This window comes from Erythrolamprus reginae, chromosome 3 (assembly GCF_031021105.1).
Source record: "Erythrolamprus reginae isolate rEryReg1 chromosome 3, rEryReg1.hap1, whole genome shotgun sequence".
NCBI classification, from domain to species: domain Eukaryota; kingdom Metazoa; phylum Chordata; class Lepidosauria; order Squamata; family Dipsadidae; genus Erythrolamprus; species Erythrolamprus reginae.
In genome coordinates, this window is record NC_091952.1 from 228046061 (window position 1) to 228073422 (window position 27362).

At 40.3% G+C, this 27362-nt stretch overlaps 1 protein-coding gene across 4 annotated transcripts; it reads left to right on the forward strand.

Annotated features, from left to right (window-relative positions):
- Positions 1–1487: 1487 nt before the first annotated feature.
- MTDH (metadherin) lies at positions 1488–27362 on the forward strand. 4 transcript variants are annotated; one of them, XR_011558743.1, is made up of 13 exons: positions 1488–2347; positions 9557–9658; positions 10679–10760; positions 12060–12236; positions 14647–14715; positions 15839–16060; positions 16439–16525; positions 18800–18898; positions 19635–19762; positions 20321–20440; positions 22433–22549; positions 24233–24431; positions 25589–27362. XR_011558743.1 is itself a non-coding variant. In XM_070748084.1 (13 exons), exons 1-13 carry the CDS (start codon positions 1877–1879, stop codon positions 25657–25659), a joined length of 1899 nt encoding a protein of 632 aa, XP_070604185.1. In that variant the 5' UTR covers positions 1488–1876; the 3' UTR covers positions 25660–27362. The 4 variants fall into 4 exon arrangements, 2 of the variants coding, with proteins under 2 accessions (XP_070604185.1, XP_070604186.1); XM_070748084.1 differs by having other exon boundaries at positions 24278–24431; XR_011558744.1 differs by lacking the exon at positions 18800–18898.

Sequence of the window (27362 nt, forward strand, 5' to 3'; positions counted from 1 at the left end):
CCTCCAGCCTCACGTGGCCACCTCCTGCCTGAGATGCAAGTAGAAGGCGTGGGTGGAAGTGGCGCTGGCAACATTTATGCTTAAGGCAGCACCCGTTTGCCTAGCTACCTAACCTGAGGTGGGAGGGTCGATCCAGGAAGAAGAGTGCGGGAAACACGAAACAAATTGTCAACTCAGCAAGCGACACTGGTGAGGTTGTAAGTCCAGGACTTAACAGTTCACTTGAACGATGATGATCATTCAAGCCACTCCCACCTGGTCACATGGCCAGCAAGCCACTCCTACCCAGTCACATGGCCATTAAGCCCCACCCACAAATAAGCCACACCTACAGTGTGGCAGTAAAAATTTTGGCTGCCCATTATTGGGGGGAACGCAGTGGGATAGCGAAAATGGAGCTCCTCCGCAGAGCACCCAATTTGCACTGAAAGATGTTGAAAGAAAATGCAGGGCATCTTGCATAAGCCACAGCCACAGTGAGGTAGTAAAAATATTGGTAGCCCTTCACTGCCCAGGATAGTTCATATTTATGACCATTATACTGTATTTATTTATTTATTTATTTATTTATTTATTTAATTTTATTTATTTATTTATTTATTTATTTAGATTTGTATGCCGCCCCTCTCCGCAGACTCAGGGCGGCTCACAGCAGGATACAACAATTTATGGCAAATCTAAATATAATTTAAAATATTTTTAAAAATCCCATATTTCTAAACAAACAAACACACAAACATACCATGCATAAATTGTATCCCAAGGTCACAATCAGGATTTGCAATTTTCTGCAAAGCCAATATCGAAGCCAGATTCACTTAACAACCAGATAACTAACTTAGAAACTGCAGTGATTCTCTTAACAACTATGGCAAGAAAAGCGGTAAAATGGGGCAAAGTCCAATTAACAAATATTTCACTTAACAACATAAATTTTGGGCTCGATTGTGGTCATAAATTGAGGACTGCCTGCATATCGACACTGCCGTTTTATTCTTGCTCCATGTTTTCTTTTTCCCCACTAGTAAGGAAAATAGGCATTGGAGGCTGGCTTGGTTCCCTTTAGTTTCATTTAAAAGTAATTATTGTTATCTTGCATGATTAAAGATCCAGTGTAACTATAATGAGAAAACGCTGAATATATTAAATATCAGCAGGGGCATCAAATGCAATTATAATACTCTTCTGTTATTAATATTATATTAAATAATAAATGTGGTTTTTTTTAAAAAACACTGATTCATTTCTCCTCTCAGGCACTTGTGTCAATCCTATTCCTTCGAAGGCTCTGATTGGTTGAGATCGAAGGAGATAGCTCCTCCTCCTCCCGTTGGCCTTAGTGAGGAAATCGCTTTGCCACGTCGAGATCCCTTACAACTCCGCCGCCGTCCAATCCCAGGCGAGGCAATGACGCGCTCTGACAGCCTGGCTTAAAGGAGCATCTCTTTCGGCTCCGGCCATAAAAGAAAAGCGGAGCGGGACGGGATGGGAGGGAGGGGCGGAGAAACCCCCACCAATCAGGACAGAGGACACGGCCGACGCTCTCCAACCGACGGCTCCCTCGACCCCACGTGACCGTCTCCGTCGCGCGCGCCCCCCACCCACCCACCCCCGCGAGGGGGGGCATTTCCAGGCGCGCGTGCGCGTTGAGACGCTGCGGCCGCCGACATTCGGCGGCGGAGGGTGACGTTGCTCTCTTTTAGGTCGCGGGAGGCCGAGGCGGCGCTTTTTCCCCGCCGAAGCGAGGTGGCCAATCGCCGGTACTTTTTTTTTTTGCCCTCCCTTCCCCGCCCTGTCGGGCCTCCGAAATTGGTACTGAGGCGATGCGTTGTTGGCAGTGACGTGAGCGGCTGCTCGTCGGTGCCCGCTTGGAGCCATGGCTGCCCCGAACTGGCTGGAGGCCGTGGCCCAGCAGGCCGAGGAGGTGTCGGCCCGGGTGCGGGACGTGCTGTCGTCCGGGGTGGCTTTGCTGCGTTCCGAGCTGGGCCTGCAGTTGCCTGCCGGTCTGGAGCCGCAGCATCTGCCCACCTGGCTCGTCCTGCTCTCCACGTCACTCCTGGGGCTGCTGCTCCTGCTGGGGCTCCTGTGGGCCGCGGCCTGCGCCCGGGGAGGGGAAGCGCGCAGGAAGCCTTCCCGGAGGGCGGCCGAGGTGGGCGAAGAGGACGACGAAGACGACGAGGAAGAGGAGGAGGAAGATGAGGACGAGACGGCGGCCATCCCGGGCTTGACGCGAGGCGGCGTCGGCGTCTCCAACAAGGGGCCTCCTGGGACTGCCACGATGCTGCTGCTGAAGGGGGAAGAGCAGAAGAAGCGCAATAGAAAGAAGGCGGCGGAGAAAACCGGCCGGGTGGGTGTCAAAAGTGGCTGTGAAGGAAATGTGGGTGTTCATACAAGGGCCTGGGGGTTCAATGCTGTTTTCAGTGGCTGAGATTTGAGGGGTTTCTACATGCCTCTTGGCTTTGAAAAGTTTATGATGATTTTTATTATGATTATTATTATCCAACAGTGCAACACAGCAAACGAGATCACTGTGCTGGATTGCTTTTTCTTTACTTATTATTTATTATTTTTATATTCACAAAAAACAGTAATACAGAGCAAATGAGATTGATATGCTGGATTTTGCATCACAATATCACAAGTTGAACACTTCCCAAGTGTCTAGGACTCTGTGATGTTTCTTATTATTATTATTATTATTATTATTATTATTATTATTATTATTATTATTATTATTATAGAAGATTGGCAGCAGAAAAAGACCTCATGGTCCACCTAGTCTGCCCTTATACTATTTCCTGTATTTTATCTTAGGATCAACATATGTTTGTCCCAAGCATGTTTAAATTCAGTTACTGTGGATTTACCAACCACTTCTGCTGGAAGTTTCTTCCAAGCATCTACTACTCTTACAGTAAAATTATATACGGCATATACGTCAAATTATTATTTAATTTGACGTATATGCCACCCAAACCTGAAGGACTCAGGACAAGTTGTTGGTTTGTGCCTTCACGTGTACCCTGTCGTGCCTCATAAACACCCATATTCTGAAATTAATGTCAGAAAATGGGTTCCCCAGAACAATGTAATGCATAGTTAGATTTTTTTCGTTTCATATCACTGCGATAATCTGCAATCTTCTAAGAGCCTTTTGACTCGTGATTGTTCTCGTGAGGGGGTGACTTTCCTACAACATGACTGGTTTTCTAGTTTGGTTTTTCTTGATAAGTAATACCATGATAATCATTTAACTGTTTAGTCAGTTTTTTAATGAAGATGTAGTAAATAAATAGCATGCATCTATCAGAAGACTTTTCCATGTGTCACAAAATTTGAGGATCCATATCTTGAGTTTCGTAACTTTGCTGCACAGAAAATCTGTGAAGCAATAATAACCCTTGACTGGACTACAAGGTCAGATTGAAACGTTTGCTCACGTGGCGCTGATAAATGATTCCTAATGGACTAATACTAATTTTAGATATAGAATTCAGTGGGTTTGATTCACTTAAAACTTTTTTCAGCATAAATATTAATTGATCAATATGAATCAGAAATGTTTAAATGTTTAATGAATAATAGCTATATTAGAAATACGCTGGTCACACATATTTAAACATTTTTGTCTTTCTCTTTGCTATAAAACAGAATAATGTGCAAAAATATATGACCACATTATCAGGTGCATTGGCATATTTGAAAGGTTATTTATAGGTTTAAAATTAAAGCACATTAAATTTAGATCTCCAAAGTTAGTAGCCAAAGTTTATAATATCACAGATTCTAGTACATGTCATGTTTATTGATTTCAGTGTATTAAAGCCAGTGCAGTATGGATTTGAAATATTTATTTATTTATTCAATTTTTATGCCGCCCTTCTCCTTAGACTCATGGCGGCTTACAACATGTTAGCAATAGCAGTTTTTAACAGAGCCAGCATATTGCCCCCACAATCCGGGTCCTATTTTGTGAGCATGATATTGGAACCATTAATATGGGATTGGAAAAAACATTAAGAGACATCAGAATTGTATGATCTTGGTTACATTTGGATAAGCTCAACTATTTTAATAGTCAAATATAGTGAAGTAATTTCTGAATCAGTCCTTCAGATATTTTAGATGACTTCCATAATTATTTGAGATTGATAATTGTTAATTGAAATCCAAACTTATCTGAGCATCAGCTTGTTTGCACTTGGCTTAAGCCAGTGAATGGAATTATTCTTTAAAATAATGTGTTTGCTTGTTCTGGAGTTCATCGTGTTCTGAAAGAAATTCCAGTTAGTGTGTCTCTGAATCCACCTTTGCATTTTAATATTCCAGGGGAATCTGCCAACCTTTTACAATTGGTGTTTCTTCTGGAAACCTACTTTTTAGTAGGGCTTTGCAAAACATTTGAAAGAGGTATTTACAATATCCATTTGTGCAAATGAAGCATTTCCCCTGCTAGAGCAGATTGTCTTTTGCATTATTATCATCATCATCATCATCATCATCATCATAATAGTACTGTAGTTTGTTCACATTAATAGTGTAGCAAATCACTTATTTCAAAAACCTTGCCAATTGGCAGTTTCATATATTCTGATAGACTCCTTTTATGCCTTTCAGAAACTGGGCACAATTCAAGTTGCTATTGTTGATTTTATAGCCCCAAATTGCTAGGATAAAAGGAGTGGTGTCATTTAATTAGCAGTTCTTCTGGGTCTTAGTCACTGATTCAGTAGATGCCAGCATGCATTGCTCCAGTTGTGCAAGCAATATTCCTTCTCTATTACATATTTGCTTGCTATGTGCAGAGGCGGAAGAAGTGAATCCTTTAGGCCAGTGATTCTCAACCTTTCTAATGCCATGACCCCTTAATACTGTTCCTCATGTTGTGGTGACCCCCAACCATAAGTCTAGCACCAATTCTCCCCACAGATCTTTAAGCTGATTGGCAGGAAGATCAGAGGGATACCCCCACTGTAAACATCTGACTGTAAACATATATTCCAAGGTGCCCGAATAGAAGCTTTAGTTCGTAACACCATGAAAAAATTGTCTTTTCCCATGGTCTTAGCGACCCCTGTGAAACAGTCTATCGACCCCCAAAGGGGTCCCGACCCCCAGGTTGAGAACCACTGCTTTAGGCCAAGGGGAAAACCATCTCCATGAAGAAACTATTCTGATGCAGGCTAATGATCAATAGGCTTTCCTTGTGCCTCACACAGAAAGAAGAAATGGTAAGAGACTGTCATAGAAATTTGAATATAAAAGATATGAGGGAATGACAGAAGAGTGAAAACTGCTGAGTGCTTTTCCCAGTCCCATTGAATGGCATAGGAAGCTGCAGTGATTGTACTGTATATTCTTTCTCCCTTTGTGTTTAGAGTGGATTTTTTTTGTATGCAATTATTATTCTGCTCTGTTCATTCAGGTTATAACTCTGCAAGACAAAACTCATATTTAACTACCAGTGATATTAGCACAATGCAATGCTCTGAATTTGAAGGAAGAAGATGCTTTAGAATAGTACCTACTGGCTTTAGAGTACTTATAGTAGCCACTGGCAACTTCTTAAACATATCTTGTCCAGGGGTTATATAACAGCTACAGAGGACATTATTCAGGAAAAAACGTGGCTGCTTTAAAGGAGGGCTGAGAGGCCTAATGTGAGTACATATATGCATCTTTGCCCAATCAAATCCAGAGAGTTGCACAGTTTTAGTGTTAATGGTGGAGTGCCTGGTCTTCACCAGCAGAGAGCTTGCCTGCGTGTGAAGATGTTCCTTCTTGGGGTGTGTGAAGCAATATTCCTTCTGAGAGGGAGTATTGAGCAATAGAGTCAGAGAAGATATTATATTCACATATATGGAGAAGAAAGGAGAGAGATTTGTGTTAGAAGTTATTCTGTCAAAAATATTACTATTTTATAAGTTTCCTGCCCAGCAATTTTAAGTTGTAGTGTATGGATCTGGATTTGGACCTATGCTCCAGATTTGGTCACGTCAGTATACATTTTGAAAACCATAGTTAGAGCATAATTATATTTAATCTGGTATCCAAAATATCAACAAGAATTGTTACTGAAAATTTGGCTTTAAAGCAATGTATTTTAATATTTTTTCAATGGTGGTGGTTGCATAATACAGTGTTTCCCAACCTTTTTTGAGCCGCGGCACATTATTCATATTTTCAAAATCCTGGGGAACATTGAACGGGGGTGGGTGGGGGGCGGCGGCTAAAGAAAAGTTTGGACAAAAAAAAATCTCTCCCTCCCTAATTCTCTTCCTTCCCTTCTTTCTCTCTCTCCATCCCTCTTTCTTTCTTCCTCTTTTTTGCTCTCTCTCCCTCCTTCCCTCCCTCTATTTCTTTCTCTCTCCCTTGCTCTCTCTCTGTCTCTCTTGCTATCTCTTTCTTGCTTTTTTCTCTCTTTCTTGCTCTCTCTCTCTCTTTCACTGCCTCTTGCTATATGTCTCTTTCTTTCTCTTTGCCTTTCTTGCTATCTCTCTTTCTCTCTCTGTCTCTCTTGCTATGTCTCTCGCCCCTGGCTGCTCGCCGCTGCCTTCGCCGAAAGCGCTTTTGTCCCGGGCTCTCAGCCAGGGGGCTGCAGGAGAGGCGGCGAAGGCGATCTCTCTCGTTCTCCGGAGGCTGGAGAAAGTGATTTTCAATGTTGGGGGCGCGGGCCGGCGTGCGCTCTCCCCATCCCCCTGCCGGCTTACTTTGAATGGGGCAGGGGGATGGGGAGAGCGCACGCCGGCCCGCGCCCCCGACATTGAAAATCACTTTCTCCAGCCTCCGGAGAACGAGAGAGATCGCCTTCACCGCTTCTCCTGCAGCCCCCTCGCTGAGAGCCCGGGACAAAAGCGCTTTCGGCGAAGGCAGCGGCGAGCAGCCAGGGGCGCAAGGGGCCTAGAGGCGCGGGGGGGCCGCCGCGGCTTTGCCCTTGGAAAAGGGTGTGCGGGGGGGTGTTTTGGGGTGCGCTGGCGCAGGCGTGCGCGGCCCGGCACCCTCCTGCTCCCACCGCCCTCCCTCCGGGCCCCAAAGGACATTGGTTGCCGCCCCCGCCAGGGAAGCTCCAGCTGGGCGGGGCGCTGCTGGTGCCTCCGCCCTGGAGCTCTTGCCACCGCCATCCCCCAGCTACTACTTGGTGCCGTTGCTGATGGTGCCTTCCTCCTCTTGCTGCCGGTGCGAAGAATGAAGCTCTCCTTTTTTCCCGCCTTCCTTCTTTGGGGCAGGAGAGCGCCAGCAATAGCGGCATCGGAAAGTAGTCGCACCGGCAGTGCCCCGCCCAGCTGGAGCTGCCCTAGGTGTTTGGCGGCACACCTGACCATGTCTCGCGGCACACTAGTGTGCCGCGGCACACTGGTTGGGAAACGCTGGCATAATATAAGGAATTTGTTGGATTCCGTATTAGGTTTTATACTGTTCTATGGCACAACTAATATCTGGTTAAAATAAATCGTCTCTGATTTGAGAAGGTATGCAAGGAGAAAAAATGTTTTCTTCTTACTTAGTCTTCTCAATCTATTGGAATCCTATGCCTTGATTGACTTTTTGGGCATGAAATTGGAAGATTCCAGATTATGCTAGGTATTTTAAGGACTGGCCACTTAATCCATCATCATCTTCTTGTGCCACATTCGACGTTGGTGATCATGTTGGCAATTCTATTTTTGTCAACAGCCACATGAAAAATTGCTGCTGAGTTTTGTCCAAACCAGTCCAGTCCTTTAGGTTTTGAAGCCATGATGTTGTTCTTCTGCCTGGACCTCATTTGCCTTCAGTCTTTCCTTGGAGGATTAAGTGAAATATGCCATATATCACATATCCAAAATATTCTAACTTTCGCTTTTAAATGGCTTTGATTATTTCCCTTTGCTTTCCCAGGCAGCTTGTTGTCTCCTCATTTGTGATTTTGTCAACCCAGCCTATACGTAACAGCCATCTGTAAATCCACATTTCAAATGCTTCTAGTTTCTTCAAGTGGTTTTCTGTCAGAGACCAACTCTTTATTCCATAGAGCAGGATAGAAAAGATGTAACATCTGACAAGCCTGATCTTCAGTCTTAGGCATATGTTGTGACTGCAGAAGACTGTTGGAAGAATGAAAGTTGATCCTTTCAACTTTTTCTAGTGGTATTTTTTCAAAATTTATCAGTGGTAAATTAATGGGTTGTTTTCTGATGACTATGATCTTGGTTTTTGAGGTGTTAAGCTTCAAGCTGTATTTTTCAGTTATTTCTGAGATTGTTGGTGAGAAGTTGAAGGTCCACTCTACATGCTTATTGCCAAGCAGAATTTTATAATCAACATATCTTAAATTTGTTGATCCGAACACAGTTTACTTTGAGGCCAGCACCAATGTTTTCCAGTGCATCGTTGAAAATTGACTGAGAGTAGATATTAAACAACAACGGGGCAAGCAAATAATGTGAAACTTATAGGACTATAATTTTCTTTCAGTGAAATTTTTGAATAAAGCAATGAAAGTTCCCTCTGTTCATGAATAAGAGAACTTTAAACTGCAGCACTTTGTTACAGAGTTTGGCTTTTACTGTAGTATCATTCTTGTGAAACCAAATGCAATCTCAAATGGTACTTTTGTGGCCTTGGCCTATACTTAACTGAAAGCAGGCTTTAAATTAACTGTTTTAACTTTGATTAACTCATAATGAAGTGATACTGTTTGCATCTATTTTAGGTTTCTCTGACAAGATTAGAGTTTTAAGTTACTTCTTAAGGGAATGGAAAAAAGGGTGTCAGTTAGATCACAGACCTTTCCCATGATTGTTCTGCCATTGTAAAACTTGCTTCTCCCAAAGATAAGGCTATTTCTAATGACTGGCATTCTGGAAAGTCCTGAAGATTCCTTTTTAAACAGACAATAGATTGAGTTGATGGTGACTACATAACCATTTTAAATAGATTGTGCTAGTTGAAAGAAGATGAATTTTTAGTTATGAATTATTTCATGATTTCTTTGTCAATTGCATAGAATCAAAGGAAGCAGTATGAAAAATGTGTGAATAGCATAATAATATATTAGTTATAATCCTATTGTCCAACATCTAAGTCAGGAGTGTCAAACTGGATTTCTTTTAGGGCCGGATCAGCATTGTAGTTGTCCTCTGCTGGCCAGCCAAGGAGTGGGGAGATGGGCTGGACAACTCCTGCAGCACCCTGCCGGCCAAAATGGTCGCAGGGTGTGCATGTTCTGTTTTGGCCGGCAATGCTACAGGAGACTGTCCAGGTTGAAAATGGGGTGGGGGAGCGTGTGCAGCCCCCACCACCCTTTTGTGGCTGCCAGAGGCACCATGGACCATTCCTTTGCTATTTCTTGGCTGGCTCTGTGGGCCAGAGTTAGCACTCCATGGGCCAGAAGCGGCCTGCAGGCCTTGCCACCCCTGATCTAAGCAATTAAAGTCACTATATCCTTGGTACATTTCATTTAAATTGATAAAATACTGATATTTATGTTGTACAGTAACTAAGTATATAATATAGGCAGGTTTGTTTCCATTGCATAAAATTTATCATTTATAGATACATATATATATTTATTCAGCTTAATGGTCAACCAGCTCATGATGTGTCTGAAGAAATAATCCAGACAACACAAAAAGAGAATCTGAAGCAGACATTGGATATGGAAAAGAAAACTGAAAAGGTTAGTTATTGGTTAATGACTGATAAAAAAAATAATATTTTTAATTTTCAACTCAAGACCAGTATTCAACTGGCGTTTGCTATATTTTACTGGAGTTTTATCAGCCACAGTTTAATTACAAATAATACGTTTCCTCCAAGAATGGATTCTGAATGTTATGATTTGTGTCTTGAGTCAGAGTGGGTCAACTGTAAGAATAGACAAGCAGTCTATTCTATCTTTAAAAATGCATACAGGACCCTCAACTTACAAAAATTCTTTCAGCAACCGCAATTATGACACCACTGAACAAAGGGAATTGCAACCTGTAGCCTTGAGTTATGGTTGTTCAAAATCCCTGCATTCTTGTGTTAAAATTTTGGACACTTGGCAGCCCACCTGCACTTTGATCGACTGCCAGGGACATTGCTACTCCCTCCACCTGCCCATCTCCACCTGCCATCAATTCCTTTAAGCACCCGGGAAACTCAAAGGGTACAGTGTAATGTAGTCTCCCTCATAAAGAGCGAAATCCCAAGGGCTCCCTTCCTCCAAAGAGGAAGAGTGCCCACCCAGTCCCTTGAGAACACGCAAGGATAGGGAGCAGGGGGGCAGTTTTCCTTGTGGTGCATAGCTTCCTTTATTCATCCTCCCCTCGGTAAAGTTGAAAATAAGAAGAGGAGTGATTTCTGAACTCCCCGCCAGCTTCCCACAAGCAACATCTTGATGTTCTTGATGCAAATTTGTGCCATATTACAGTATATACCTTTTCAGAAGTAAAGCCCAGGGAGATGAAAGAGGCTTAAGTGTATCTAAGATTGTGTCTTTAAGATACTTTGTCATATAAGTGCGCACCTTCTGTAAGTAATATGAATCAAGGTATTGTTAGTTTTGTGTTTGTAAGTTTTTGAAAAAAAAATAAAAACTTCGAAAGCTTATATAATTTCATCTTGTTTCCGGGGTCATTCCTGTTGCTGAACTTCAAATGTTTTCATAGCATTAATTTATTCTGAGAGAAAATATTTTCCTTACACTTTATAGTCAAAGAAAAATAGGAAAAAAACAAAAGGAGACGCTAAAACAGCTCAGGATCAGTCACGTGATGGAAAGGAAGCCGATGAAGGTACTGAAAAACACATTCTTTACATTTCCCTGTGACTACAAAATGTCTCCTAGCATCCAATGCAAATTTTGGGAGGAAGTGGATTACAAGTATTACTTCCATTTTGCCAGAAAGGATTCCTTTAGACCAGTGATGGCGAACCTTTTTTTCCTCGGGTGCCGAAAAAGCGTGTGTGAATGCTAATGCACATACACAAGTGCCAACACCCATCATTCAATGCCTGGGGAGGGGGAAACAGGTCCCCCCCCCCAGAGGCCCTCTGGAGGCCGGAAATGGCCTGTTTCCCAACTTCTGGTGGGCGCAGTAGGCTCATGTTTCACCCTCCCCAGGCTCCAAAGGCATCCCTGGCACAGTGGGAGTGTAAAAACACCCTCCCCCATCCTCTAGGAGGCTCTCTGGAAGCCAAAAATGCCCTTCTAGAGCTCTGTGAGCCAAAAATCAGCTGGCCGGCACATACATGCACATTGGAGCTGAGCTAGGGTAAAGGCTCGCGTGCCAGCAGATATGGCCCTTGTGCCACCTATGGCCCCCGTGCCATAGGTTAGCCATCACTGCTTTAGACCCTGAACTTTTTGTCCTATATGTCCCCAGAAAGCAAATTCTAGATGCAAGTCATAATTAAAGAATTCATAGTTCATGTTCGAATCTTAAAAGGTGTAATGTTTTAACCTTTTAATAGGCTGATATTCTTCATATTAACAGGTCAATCTTTACATTGAGTTTTGGAAGTTTGCCTATTTTCAAGAATCATTTTTGAATATTAAAATTTGTCCAATATATAGAAAACAGGATTAAAGTTGTATTATTGCACATTGTATCTTAAGAAGAAACCAGTGGCCAGACAGTTTGGAATGTTTTAGAAGGATGTCAATTTAGCATAAGCAGTCTTCTTTAATCATTATACAAACTTCCATCTACAGAGTTCAGAGCAGCCAGAGCTATATTTGCAATAAAGATATTCAAAAGGGAGAATTGGAAGCTATATCTATTTTAGTATCTTGTTTTAAGTCATGTTAACCTACAAAGGTACATTAGCATCCAAATTTAATATAATATCCAGACAGTTGCTGGAGATGCACTTCTGATCATATGTTGGAGCATAATCTCGATGATTATGATTATGATTCCTGATAAGTTCCTGAGTAATACTTTAAGCTCCCTGATGCACATTTTGAAAAGTACATTATAGAATGTACATAGAAGATTGACGGTAGAAAAAGACCTCATGGTCCATCTAGTCTGCCCTTATACTGTACTTTATTATTGACTGTAAATAATGCTTTCTTATGACTGTTTCAGGCGCATGGGAAACAAAAATCAGCAACAGAGAAAAACGGCAACAACGTAAACGTGACAAGGTACTGACTGATGCTGGGTCAGAATCAAATTTACCATCCTTGGAAATCCCAGTAACAGCATCTTCTGAACAGATAGCATCTACAATACCATTTTTAGTTGGTCCTAGAAAAAATAAAGGTAAATCATGATATTTCTTGTACTTTCTAATAGGGCACTAAGAAAAAGAAAGCACTATAGTATAAAGAATGCTTCATAAAGAAAGCTTTTATTTCTGTGTAATTAAATATGTTCTAAAATCCCTATTTATTAAAACATTGAGTATAAATATCTGCAGTATAAATAATGTGTATCTATTGTTTTGATGTGTAGTCTTCCCTTGTACCTGTCTCTTTTGTTAGTTTGGGTACTATGTTTAGTTGATGCAAATAAATTAGTCCTTATACAACTGTAAATATCCTGTACAGTACTTTGTGTAATTTATTTCTATCTAGAATATGTAGTTTAAAAATTATAAATTAAATCACATTGTTCAAGTTATTTGCAGTTCAGCAAATAACTTAAATCTTTATAACTGCTGCAATACCTTTTCTGTTAAACAAGACCATGAGCTTCTTATAAAACATACTCAGATCTTTTGGAGACTTAGTTGAAGGACACATGAAGTTTGCTTTCTCTCTCTCTCTCTCTCTCTTGTATTTATGGATAGTTGACACTTTTTGAAATACTCTGATGATCTAAACATGATGGAATATATTCCATTTGTTGTTATTACTTGAATAGTTTTAGAGGATGATTTATTTGCCTATTTGTGTGCATATATTTCCTTATATATTACCTGGATTTATATATCAATCCATTCTGGATTGTGACCTATGGTTTATGGTCCAATATTATGGTCATATCAATTAGCAAGCTGATTTGTATTGCTTATGTCAGATAAATCAATTTAGGCAAGAATAATAAATAAGAGAAAAGAATAATATTTTCATAGTAGTATTGCTTATTACATTTGAAAAGGACATATAAATAAGCTCAGCTCATTAAAAATACAGTATTCTGACTTATATATTATCTTTACGCTTTTAGAATATGGAATAAATATAGCTGTGATATTTACAGCAGAATAACACAATCCTTTTACAAATAAAATTCATTTTCTCTATAACTCAAGTTTGTTCCATAGGGAAAAATACTAATATTATAAGGAAAATATTAATTCATATTTTGACTGATTGACCACCATCTTAAACAAGTGGCAAGTGGCAGTTGCTGGTCAAAAGACTAATACAGTGGTACCTCGAGATACGAGTTTAATTCGTTCCGGACCTGGGCTCTTAAGTCGAGCAGCTCTTATCTCGAACGACTTTTCCCCATAGGAATTAATGTAAATAATTTTAATTGGTTCCAGCCCTCAAAAAATTCACAAAGTTAGTCTAAATTATGCAGAAAGACATGTTTTTAATGAAGAAATGTACATGTACATATAAATGAATAATGAAGTTTCTTTCACTTAACTTGTAAACTTTCTTAAACTTTTAAATTTACATATGTTCAACTTCTCTGCCACCCAATCCTGTAGGACAGAGGTCCCCAACCCTTTTTGCACCAGGGACCGGCTTTAAGCGATCAAGAGAGGAATGGGTGAATGAATGGACGGAGGGTGGGAAGGAAGGAAGGAAAGAGGGAAGGGACAGGAACAGAGGAAGGAAGCAAGGAAACTTATGAAAGGGGAGAGTAAGAGAGGAATGAGTGAAGGGAGGGAGGGAGGGAAGAAGGTGGGAAGGAGAAAGAAAAGAAGAAATAGAGGAAGGGAAGGTAAAAGAGAGAAAGAAAAAGAGCAAGAAAGAAAGAAAGAAAGAAAGAAAGGGGGAAGGGACAGGAACAGAGGAAGGAAGCAAGGAAACTTATGAAAGGGGAGAGTAAGAGAGGAATGAGTGAAGGGAGGGAGGGAGGGAAGAAGGTGGGAAGGAGAAAGAAAAGAAGAAATAGAGGAAGGGAAGGTAAAAGAGAGAAAGAAAAAGAGCAAGAAAGAAAGCTGCAAGCACCCCCCCGAGCCCCCCAGGCCGGCTGCAACCTTTTAAAACACGCGCGCCGCTTCGCAGCTGTCTCCTGAAGCCGAACGCGGAAGTTAGCGTTTGGCTTCAGGAGACAGCTCCTTGGCGCTTGTATCTCGAATTTGGGCTTGTAAGTAGAACAAAAATATCTCTCCCCTCCCAGCTCTTATCTCGAGTTGCTCTTAAGTAGAGCAGCTCTTATGTGGGGGTTCCACTGTACTGTTTGTAACTTAAATAACAGAATAAAATCACTAATTCTGAACTAAATCATATATGTCAATGAAGAAAATCATATCTGCAGGATTTGGCAGCAAATTAGAGTTCTTGTAAATATGATTTATAATTTACTCTTAAACAACAAAGTCAATTTTTAATTAAAATTGTTTTCTAAAAATTGATGGCTATATTTTTTTGGAATAAAATATAAAATCTCTGATTTCTTGGGTTTAGACTTTGTGCTGCCTATTCTTCTGCAGTAAACAACAGACTGAAGATATTTGATAATTAAATTATCTGCTTTGTTTTTAAATAAGGTGATCCAGTTTTGAATGTTCAAATTAGCAGTTCTAAATCTGGAAAAGGTGATGTGGCACTCCAGCAAGGTATATAATTTTTATTTATTTATTTATTTCACAATATGGTTCTTTTACATTCTAAGATTACTTGAATTTTGTGCATTGGTTTATATCCAAAGTAAAAAGTCAGCTATATTGTGATAGTGCAGGATAATTCATGCTGTATATTAATAATGAACCTCTAATCTCTATCCTGACGATTGTTAGGTATACCATCAGATGTAGTAGTAGGATGCATGTAACATAGAGTGAAAGTGCTAGAGCTTCCCAGCTTTTACCCAATTATCCAGATGCTTCATGTTTCATTTTGGTATTTAACATCAGCCCTGTACAGTTCTTACTTAACTTATACTGCATATTTTCACTTCTGTATATTGCAGCTTAGTTACCTCCTGATAATTTGAATATGAATTAAATATGAATGTGCATATAATTCAAACAAAACTGAGATTTAATGCATATGAAGTTTACTTTAAATGAATATGAAGTTTACAGATTGATGTTTTATATGTTTATTCAGAAATAAATCTGACATAGGTCTGTGATAATTGTTTTGAAATGGGCATAATTAAAAAACAGTACAAGCCTAAGGGTGGTCAAACTTAATTGTTCTCTGGATACTATTTGATAATTCCTCCACGTATTCTCTCCAACATAGTAACTATAGCTATAAGGAAATCAAAGACTGTTCTGCAGTGATAGCTTTGGATAACAATAATGCCAAAAAATTGAAACATTCTAAATGGAAATCAGCAACAATTTTTCCTTTTTTTATAGAAACCCCAAAGTCACATTAGCTATACTAATCTATGTGCCTAAACGGAAGTATTTAAATTGACATTTGATAATTCAAATGCAACAATTGTATTCTCAAGTTTGATCATCTTGAGATAGTGCACACACATTTGTTTGTTTGTTTTTTAATTTATATGCCGCCCAACTCCCTAAGGACTGTTATTAGAATAAAATTGTGGGTCAAAAGGCATATAGAAATACAAAGCCAGAAATGAACTGGTTCTTAAAAACAGTAGCAACAATATAATACTGGAAAATGTTCAGATTATAATTCCAGTAACATATGTTTATTTTACTACCATGTTTTCCAGGAAACAAAGTTAACTGTCTGTTCCCTGTTTAAAATTTCTTTCAGGGCTGAGTGAAGGCCCCACAGTAAATGGAGGCAACTGGAATGAAAAACCTGTTAAGATTGCTCCTCAGATTGGTGCAAGTGATGAGAAATGGACTGCAGGTAGCAAGAGGAAAACTGAGACATCAGCCTGGGGAAAAGATGGAGATAATGGAAATGGGAAGGATTGGGGAGTATCCCTGGTTGGCAGAACCTGGGGCGAACGTGCTTTATTCCCTGATATAGGTAAGATAATGTGCTTGCTTGTCCTGACTTGTTTGGTTTGGATTTGATTCTGTGAAGGGACTAAAATTAAAATTTAGAAAAGCATGGGAATGTTTCCTTAATTTCCTGGGGGTTTTTTAATCCCTTACTTCTCAAAGCACAATAACCTCAGACTAGAAGGAGGGCAGGTTGTCAGTTAAAACAGAATATCTCCTAATTTTAGTGGAATTTTACACATACATAATATATGAATATTGTACTTTAAAATGGGAATGAGATTTTATTCTGGTGCGGAAGTATACCAACTTACTTTGATTTGTGGGAATCTCCTTTAGGAATATTGTCAGTATGGGAAAATATATGAGCACACACACATACTATTTTTGTTATTCTTAACAGCGTGGTCTGGAGTGGATGGAAGAATTAATACTCCTGAGCAAAGTTCTGCTTCGTTCACTCCCTTGGGACTCAATCCTACAGTCTCTGGTATGGTATGCTTTTAATAGGCATTTTATAAATGAACTATACATATGTCCTATTTATGGCAGAGCATGTTCTATTTTGGTAAAATCCTAAATTTCAAGTATTATTGCCTCACCAAATTCAACTCAATACATTTTCAACATTTGGAAAAGAGAAGGATAGTGCTTGTTCTTTTTATGAAAATGATGTGTTGTCTAAGCTCAGTGACGCTGAATCATTAGTGTCAATGTTAAACTAATCAAGGAAAGAAGCAACCTAGAACTAAGGAGAAATTTCCTGACAGAACAATTAATCAGTGCAACAACCTGTGAATGCTCCAACAGTGGAAGTTTTTAAGAAGAGATTGGACAATCATTTGTCTGAAATGGTTAGGGTTTCCTGTCTAGGCAGAGGGTTGGACTTGAAAATCTCCAAGGTCCTTTCCAACTCATTTATTTTATCTTATTCTATTACCGTTTATTGACAACAAGGAAGTAAATCTGATGCATATATCCCATAGAAAGGTTATTATGGCAATTGGGTCTGAAATTTTTGTTGCTAAGCAACAGTTGTAAAGCATGATGTCACGTGGCCACATCACTTAGCGATAGCAGTCCCAATATCGCTTTTGCCATTTGTCAGCCAAACCTCACTGTTTCTTCGGTGAGCTTCAATTCTAATACAAGCCCCTCTTAGTATGATCTGTTCCAGCCTTAAGTCTTAGCAGGATAAGACACTGCCTTCTCTTCAGCTCCACCCCACCTGTCTTACCCCCTATCACTGCCCCTTTGGCTATCTGCACTTCTTTTTGTCACCTTGTCACCCTGTAGTTCATGGAGCAGCCGGCCGGCCTCACCACCCTGCACTCTGTTCCCCCTGCCAGCCCTGCTGCCCTTTGCCACGGTATGGAGAATGGCAAGAGCAGCCTTCTTGTGAAGTTTCAGAAAGCCTCAAAAGTCTTCCAAATCAGCACAGGAACACCTGCTTCACATTAGGCTAGGCTGGGCAAATCTTATTATTGGGAGGAAGATAGGAGTGGCAGGGCCAATGATTGCAGGATGCAAGGGTAGCAAGATGGCAGAGAAAAGATTATTTAGAGTAGTTTGGGCTTTATTCTGTAGGTCTGCAATGGATGGCTGTGGCGTCGGGCTTGAGGTGGGGCTGAAGTAGAAACAGTGGTGATCAGCTGAGATGGCTGAAGGCCCCAGGCTCCTACTCCAGCACTACTGCTGAAGAGTCCCACAGGGCAGCCAAAGGGCAAGTCGGAGATAGGCATGGAAGAAAGGTTGAAGTGCTGGTTTTAAATCCAAACGGATTGTCAAGTGCCCAAATTGTGCTGCCCTTACTCACCCACACAACAGGGTTGGTGTAGAGAGCTTTATTCAGCCTGTTCCCTCCACAGTTCCATTTCAGGATTTCAGCTAACCTCTAGCTCCAAGCTTACCACACAAGCCACTATTTGGCTCATGATCAAATAGATAACCAAAAGCTAAACAAGCTTACAGCCAAACCAAAACAGTCTTGAAAATAAAGGTTTTCCCTGGATAGGTTCCAAAAACAAGCTGCTCAAAATCCCCTCCGAGGTTAGGGGCCTCCATTGAGGTCATCAAGTCCAGGGGTCCGAGCTTCAGGGCTTGCAAGGAGAAGTCACAAGAATAGTCCAAGCCGGGAGTTTGGGGGATCGTTTACATCGAAGCCAGCCACAAACAAGCTCCAGGCTAACCTTCCAGGCAATGGCCAATTAGTCCACCCGAAAGATAACTTGCTGCTCCAAACGTGAACATAAACGCTCTCCGCAACTGAATTAAATGCACGACATGCAGAGTTCCAGAAACACAAACAACCATCTGGCCACGACCTATACATGTTGCTTCCAGCAACGCCTCCCTCTGCCTACCATGCTAAATAGCCCTTCCGGCTGTAGCCTATTAAGGGGGCAGGACCTTTCACCCATAAATGTGGCAGATCTCCGCCTTTTGCCCTGCATGCTGGCAGCTCCTCCCCCTCTTCCTCAGTGGCCTGCGAGGTCTCTTCAGCCAAAGTATATTCAGCCGGCAATTCAGGGTCAGCAATACCGGACGTGCCATCATCCACAGAAGACATTACACATGCTTATGGGGTGTTGCTGTGGCTAATTGCAAGGGCTAGGTATAGCTACAGTTCATTCAGTGCTCTATAAATTGAAAGGAAAGAAGGAAGGAAGGATTTGAGCACTGCCTCTATCTGATAAAAATGTGGAATAATGAGCCTACATATCATTCTCATGGAGTGACTGGGTATGTATTCTGCCCTTTTTAGGATCCAATAGCGAATCTGTTTCTCAACCTAGTACTACAGATTTTCAGTGGGATTTAAATCGTAACCAGGCACCTGTTGATGACGAGTGGTCTGGATTAAGTATGTTCCTTTTTAGAATATTCCCTGATTTTGCTTAATTTGCATTTATATTTTTGCATTGGTATTCCTATTCACAATTGTTCTTATAAACAACACCAAATACTTATTCATGTATTTTCAAAATAGTTTTGCAAAAAAAAACCAAGCATAGATTCCTTGATCAATAATTAATGGTTGGAATGTTCATACAAGCAAATTTAATCTAAGATTCCCCCCCCCCCGAATTATATTTTTTTCTTTATCAATGCAACATCTACATAACTTTTTCTAAATTGTTTATTCAGCCACGTTCTACTTTTAAAATTTTATTTCAATATTATCAATAAGAAAACATTTGAAAGGCAAAATTCAAAAATATTAGATTGCAAAGTTGCTTCTAAATTTACACTTTTTCTTCTATAGGAGACCATAATTGATTCCTCTAAAGTACTGATCCACTATCCTTTATTTTTGTCATTCTGTTTTGAATTTAAGGATTTTTTATTTGTATTTAAGTGGAAGGTTGCCTTTAGTGTCAGAGCAAGATCAGAGAATTGAATTGTTTTATCATTGTACTTAACACTTACCTTTAATGATCAGGTAATACTTTTTAAATTTATTTTGTAAAGGAATATTTCAAATTCCTACTACCAGGCTTTTGTTACTAAAATATGTGCATTGAAATTATACATGTATTGCAAAATAGGTATTCTTACCTTAATTCTTGTTCATCCATTTGAAACTTTATCTCTCACAGATGGGCTTTCTTCTGCTGATCCAACTTCTGACTGGAATGCCCCAGCAGAGGAATGGGGGAACTGGGTTGAAGAAGATAGCCCTCCTTCCATTCCACAACTTGAAGAAGCATTATCTGAAACTCAAAAGGTATCAGATTGACAGCTGCTGCAGGAATTGTTAATAAGACGTGTACGGTTTGGGTTTGATAGTCTTCACTTTGTAGAAAGAAATCAGAACATTCAAAGGTATCCATAGGATTGGCCGAGAGACAATTGGCCCTGCAAGTGTGTAAGAGTGGGGTTTGTATCATGACACTATCATGTGCATACTGTAATTTATTGTTAAATTTTTGCGCCAAATTTAGCAAATTAACATACGAGATACAAAACCAACAAAATAAGGACCATTACAGAGTGTGGGAGAAAATATACAACTGGGTGGAAGTTAAGAAAAAGGTATAGCAAATAGAATGGTAAAAGATAAATCTTGTAAATATATAAATCGTAAATGTTTAATGTCGTTTTGTATGAGGTTTAAATGTTTGTATGTTAAATAAAATTTAAAAAACCACAATAAATAAATAAAGAATTGCACAGGTGTGGGGTGGAAAAAAAATAATTGGAGAAAGGTTGAAACTAAAGTGATACATTACTTAGGGTTAAGGTACAAATATAACATTGATGGATCTCTCTGGTTTTGTATTAGGCATCAGATGAAGAGAAAGAAAAGCCTGAAGCAGCTCAACAAAGTACTGCAAGTGGCAAATCAAAAAAGAAAAAGAAGAAAAAGAAAAAGCAGGGAGAAGAGGCTAACTCTCCTGTACAGGCAAGAAACAATATTAGCCCTTTGAAGGCGATTTAAGAATGAGCCCTGGGTAAATTAAACCTAAACTGGATTGCTTCGGTGTTTCTTATGGTTCACATAAGCCAGTGGTCCCCAACGTTTTTTCCACCAGGGACCAGTTTCAGCAAGGCAATTTTTCTATGGCCCGGTGGGGGCGGAAAGGGGTGTGGTTGGGGGCGGGATTAAGCATGGGGGTGCTGGTCCTTCCCGCCCCTCTTTCCCGCCATCGCCCTGTGGCCGGCAGAACCTGCCTCCCAAACCCTCTTGCCCGGCGGCAGGTGAGGGAGGGGGTCAGGCCGGCCCTCCTGCCTCCCCCCCCCCAGCCAAAAATGCAAAGGCGTGCCACGGCAGAAGCCAAAAGAGGCTTGAGCCTCCCGGTCCTTCCCGTCCCTCTGTCCCGTCCATCGCCCTGTGGCCAGCAGAACCTGCCTCCCGAGGCCTCTTTCCCAGCGGGAGATGAAGCACTGGAGGGAGGGGGTGGCGACAGGAGGACTGGCAGCTGCTGACTCCACGGACCGGTGCAACATGCCCCGCGGACCGGTACTGGTCCGCGGACCGGCGGTTGGGGAGCCCTGCATTAAGCCACGATTTACTTGATATTTATGCAAAACTTATATGGGGTTTTCTGTTTCCGTCAAATGGATTTACAGTGTTCCCTCGATTTCCGCGGGGGATGCATTCCGAGACTGCCCGCGAAAGTCGAATTTCCGCGAAGTAGAGATGCGGAAGTAAATACACCATTTTTGGCTATGGACAGTATCACAAGCCTTCCCTTAACACTTTAAACCCTTAAATTACCATTTCCCATTCCCTTAACAACCATTTAATCACCATTATTACTGGTACTCACCATTGAATAAGACACTTAGTGATCCTGATATTTATAAACATAATTATTTATTAACAATCTTTATTTTTTTTGTTATTTGCAAAAATTATTAGTTTGGCGATGACATATGACATCATCGGGTGGGAAAAACCGTGGTATAGGAAAAAAACCGCAAAGTATTTTTTAATTAATATTTTTTGAAAAACCGTGGTATAGGCTATTCGCGAAGTTCGAACCAGTGAAAATCGAGGGAACACTGTAGTACAAACTCAGTTTGCATAGTCATGCTTTGAATAATCGGGATGGCCAACCAGCAGCTCTCAAAACTTATCCTTAATCTGACATTGTTTAACTTTGATTTCTTTCTGTTCTGAGACAAAAAAATACGTGAAAATTATACTGTCAACTTGAGTCAAGACTAAATTATGAAAGAACCTTTCAACAAAATAGTGAATACTGATTCTGCCCCCTCATTGTCATGCCCTCAGAAGCTCTCTCCCCTTCTTAAAAAGAATGCTGCTTGTTTATGGAGTATATCCCCGTAGGTCTGTTTTGGACAAAAGTAGAGCTTTTCTCCTTTGCTTCATATTTACATGGTTTATCTTTGAAGAGCCTTAGTGGCGCAGTGGTTAGAGTGCAGTAACTTTGCACGCTACTTCTGCTGATCACCAGCTGCCAGCAGTTTGGCAGATCGAATCTCAGTAGGCTCAAGGTTGACTCAGCCTTCCATCCTTCCGAGGTGGGTAAAATGAGGACCCAGATTGTTGGGGGCAATATATGCTGACTTTGTAAACCACTTAGAGAGAGCTGTAAAGCAGTATATAAGTCTAAATGCTAATTGGAGTGAAAATACATGTATGTGACTTTACCACCTTAAAAAGGTTTCTGTTTTAACCTTGCATGCAGTAATTGGTTTTAAATCCCATTGCTATTGGTTTGCGCATGCACAGAAGCATCCCGGGGATGGGCGGAGCCTCCCACCGCCACTGCTACCGATTCACCAAACTGGGAGCAACCCACTGTTGTTTGCCCAGAAATTTGTATCATTTATATCTTCTTACTAGGTTCCACATTCATTCAGGTTATTTTAGTAATGCCTCCCAACCTCATTCTTTATAATTAGGTCATCTTTCTCCCACATCTAGGATTCTGATGATCTGGAGAGACATGCTGGAGAAGAATTTCCAGAAGATACCTCAAAAGTTCAACAAGTGGAGATAACTTTCTCTTTAAAGACCGTCAGCACTAGTGAACAAGCTGAGGTATAAATTAAAAGGGCATGCTAATGTCTGTTTATTTGTAAATCCTTCCTTCTTTAAGCTAAATTGCAAATTTAGGGTAATCCTGCTGCACTAATAGCTTGAAACAGCACAATATTAGATATGCTAAAAATGATATTCAGCATTTGAATAGGCATAATAGATTTCAATTAGATTCACAGAAACTAATCCCTGGATAGTTCAATGGATTTGCAGCTGGCTGAAGCATAGACATCAGAGAGTTATTGTTAATGGCGAGTATTCTGAGCAGAGTCGGGTTACAAGCGGTGTGCCACAAGGGTCTGTTCTGGGTCCTATTCTTTTTAATATGTTTGTGAGTGACATAGGGGAAGGTTTGGTAGGGAAAGTTTGCCTATTTGCCGATGACTCTAAAGTGTGCAATAGGGTTGATATTCCTGGAGGGGTCTGTAATATGGTAAATGATTTAGCTTTACTAGATAAATGGTCAAAGCAATGGAAACTGCAGTTTAATGTTTCCAAATGTAAAATAATGCACTTGGGGAAAAGGAATCCTCAGTCTGAGTATTGTATTGGCAGTTCTGTGTTAGCAAATACTTCAAAAGAAAAGGGTTTAGGGGTAATGATTTCTGACAGTCTCAAAATGGGTGAACAGTGCAGTCAGGCGGTAGGGAAAGCAAGGAGGATGCTTGGCTGCATAGCTAGAGGTATAACAAGCAGGAAGAGGGAGATTATGATCCCGCTATATAGAATGCTGGTGAGACCACATTTGGAATACTGTGTTCAGTTCTGGAGACCTCACCTACAAAAAGATATTGACAAAATTGAACGGGTCCAAAGATGGGCTACAAGAATGGTGGAAGGTCTTAAGCATAAAACGTATCAGGAAAGACTTAATGAACTCCATCTGTATAGTCTGGAGGACAGAAGGAAAAGGGGGGACATGATCGAAACATTTAAATATATTAAAGGGTTAAATAAGGTTCAGGAGGGAAGTGTTTTTAATAGGAAAGTGAACACAAGAACAATCTGAAGTTAGTTGGGGGAAAGATCAAAAGCAACATGAGAAAATATTATTTTACTGAAAGAGTAGTAGATCCTTGGAACAAACTTCCAGCAGACGTGGTAGATAAATCCACAGTAACTGAATTTAAACATGCCTGGGATAAACATATATCCATCCTAAGATAAAATACAGAAAATAGTATAAGGGCAGACTAGATGGACCATGAGGTCTTTTTCTGCCGTCAGACTTCTATGTTTCTAACAGTGGTGATATTTTGCTGACTAATGATTAAAATGAACCAGTGAGAGAACAAATTATTTTCTCCCTCCATTCACCCAGCAATAGCATTGTTCTGCCATGTTAATTCGCAGGTGAAAGTGTCTGGTTTCACTCTAAAACAGTTCAACCAATCCTTGATTCTATTTTCTTTAATGGGAATTTCCATCCAATAAGACCTAGAAATGGCTCGAATCACAACCGCATCTGAAAAGCAGATTAGTTCTATAAATATTTCTGATGGAAATGTTAGAAGGTGTTACTTATAAGAGAGAGTTATAACTTGGTGCATAGAGCTGTTCTGTTTTATAAGGTTCTAGTTTAATGCATTTGGGGCTTGTTAAGAATGTGTCTTGGTGTTCTGTATGATTATTAAAAAAATTCCAAAAGATATTCCATCCACATATTTTTGGGTTGGATATTAGATGATGTCAAAAACTCAATATTCTGAACTACAATGTCTATTGTAGCCGAAGGAGATGCCCTCATTTGCTGTTTCTACTGAACTATCTGTTCCTGTATCAGAGAGTGACTCTGAAAAGATAATTTCCCAAGTGCCACAGATGCTGCAGGAGGCAGAAGTTATTTCTAACATTAAGCAAAACAGTGTGCCTCCACCTCAAAGTAAGTGATTGTTTATATCAAATGCATATAAGGCCTGTAACAAGATATTTACATACAGTAGGTATTAAAACTGTATTTAAAATCAAATAGATCTTACTTCAGGTGCAAAGCTAGTGCTTTGCTTACAGATGTCCAGTATTTCATCTTCTAGTATTTTATAGTGTGTTAGCAACCTCTGATGAATTACTTCTAAATAGAAATTATATCCATGTTGTAGAAGTACAGTGATCCCCCGATCATTGCGAGGGTTCCGTTCCAGGACCCCTAGCAATGATCGGGTTTTCGCGAAGTAGCGCTGCGGAAGTAAAAACACCATCTGCGCATGCGCAGATGGTGTTTTTACTTCCGCAGCGCTAGCGAGGAGCCGAAGATTGGGGTTCCTGGGAAGGGGACTCAGCTTGTCCGCCGCCCGCTCGCGCATCGCCCGCCCACGCCGTTCATTCTCGCCGCTTCCCAGCTGAGTCCTGAAGCGAATTCGCTTCAGGACTCATCTGGGAAGCGGCGAGAATGAACGGTAGGGGGGGCGAAGGGCGGGCGGGCGGCGGACAAGCCGTTCGCTCGCGCTCGCTGGCGCCGCTTCCCAGCTGAGTCCTGAAGCGAATTCGCTTCAGGACTCAGCTGGGAAGCGGCGAGAATGAACGGCGTGGGCGGGCGAAGGGCGGGCGGCAGCGAGGAGTTTGCGTGGGCGGTGGGGAAACTCCTCGCTGATGCCCACCGCTCGCCCTCCCGCCAGCAAGAGGGGGAAGACCTAGGGAAGCCGCCCAGCAGCTGATCTGCCTGGCGCCATCTACGCATGCGTGTCCATAGAAAAAAGGGCGCGCATGCGCAGATGGTGTTTTTACTTCCGGGTTGCAAAATCGCCATATAGCCATTTCGCAATGATCGGGGTCGCAATACCCGGGGGATCACTGTATATACTTTTACTTATTTTCAAAATATTGCAAAAGTCAAGGAAGTTTTATACCCATATAAGACAAAAAATGCTGACTTCTGATAATAAATATGCTTTACTAGCTTAAGTCATAGAATCACCAATGTCCGATGATGGGCATGGCACAAGAATAATAATAAGAAACGTAAGTCAGTAGAATGCATTGTGTGAATAAATGTAATAAAATACAATATAAAACACTTCTTGATTTCTCTTACACTTTTAGCCAAGTCTGAAGAGAGCTGGGAATCCCCCAAGCAAATCAAAAAGAAGAAAAAAGCCAGAAGGGAAACGTGAATTTTCTGAAATGGACGTGTGTTGCAGAAACACTTGTCGTGGAGATTATGCTGTTTATGCAATAATTTGTGAAACTGTACAGAATTTTATATAACTTTCAACAGATTTTTTAAAAAAACAAACTGCTTTGAACACAACCATCTTTAAGAATAGGAACTGAATGAAAAAGTTGGTGACCTAATTTCACAGGAAATAATGGCATTACTGGAAGAATCATTGAAGAATGTATTTTCAAGCTATGGAAAAAGTAATTTTTAAAACCTTGGCTTTAAAACAGTGCCCTGTTTACAACATATTTCTATTTCCTGTCCACTGGAGAAAGAGGATTTGTCTTAAATATCTCTAATCATCTTCAAAACTGATACATGTCACTGAATGGTGGTGTCTATCTTGAATCTGTTTAATGCCTAAATCAAAGAACTCTATTCAAATTTGCCATATATTTCTAATATTTAATAGAATCTGCTAACGATGAAATTAATTACAATTACGAGAAGCTGGTATCACTGAAGACCTTATTCTTGAATAACCCCTCAGCCTGAATAATAGTTGACTTCAGAGTAAGTGTGCACTCAAACTGTGTTAGAATTAATCAATAAAAACATTTTTCAACAAAAAGTGGATTAAATTAAACTTCAAAAGTTTCTGTATCAAAATACTAAAATACTTTATCAGAATTGCAACATGATTCCTAAAGTCGTTTCTAATAGTTTTTTTACTTAAATGCTCAGATAATTTTGTGTTGTTGAGGCAGTATGTTCAAGCGAGCCTCATTATTTTTCTTATCTAAAGTAGAAAATAAGTTGGTGCCCTATAATCTTCGTAATGTGTCATTTTGAAAGCCATGATTCATTTCTCCGCCACTATATTGTTTTCTTTTGTTTCTTTTTTTTTAATTTGATTTTTTGAAAATTCTTCAGAGATGTGGTAGAGAATGAAGAGAGTAATGTTGGCTCCAAAACAGATTTAATTGATGTTGAGACCACCTGTATCAGGAAGTGCTTTTTTACTGCCTTAACCTATGTAGAATCTGTATCTAGAGCTCTTAAATGGGGTTAGCATTTTGTTTTTTAATTTTTTTAAATCATGCAACAACAGCAATTGTAAAACAAACTACCTTTCCACTTCTAATTATTGATTAAAATGGGAGACGAACCATCTTTCCACTTGTAATTATTGATTAAAATTGGAGTTGAATTGCATCATTTCCAAGCACTATAATGACATCACGTTAAACAGGCAGGTATCTATGAATAGTGCATGCTCAGCCATGTACAACTGTATATAGCCTTTATGAAATGTTTGTGTGTGTTTAAAGGACCATAATTAACATAACTTGGTGAACAACTATTAAAGAAGAGCCATGATTATGTGATGTGATTGGCTTAGTTTTTTTTTCCATGTGGCAGAAAACTTGTAACAGCTGTAACCAATGGTACTATTAACTCTCCCATAATGTCTAATTGTGTACATTTGAAAATTTTCGTAAAATTAACTTGCAATGCAAGAACAATTAAAGCAACAAACTGGATTTAGTTGTTTGAAGACAAGCCTTATTAATTGATAGTGTTCCTAATGAATTCTTATGTGCACAGGTATTAACTCCTGTTTCAGGAACATGGCAGATGTTTACATGTTCAGATGTTTGTTTAATTCAGTGACATTTCTACATCAATTTTGTTAAAATAAATTGAGCAAATTGA

Excerpts from the sequence above, each read along its gene's own strand:
- MTDH (XM_070748084.1), top strand. The coding sequence starts at position 1,877 with ATGGCTGCCCCGAACTGGCTGGAGGCCGTGGCCCAGCAGGCCGAGGAG. Across the intron at positions 12,237-14,646 it reads TGGTCCTAGAAAAAATAAAG|GTGATCCAGTTTTGAATGTT; the intron begins GTAAATCATGAT and ends TTTTTAAATAAG. Across the intron at positions 18,899-19,634 it reads TGACGAGTGGTCTGGATTAA|ATGGGCTTTCTTCTGCTGAT; the intron begins GTATGTTCCTTT and ends TATCTCTCACAG.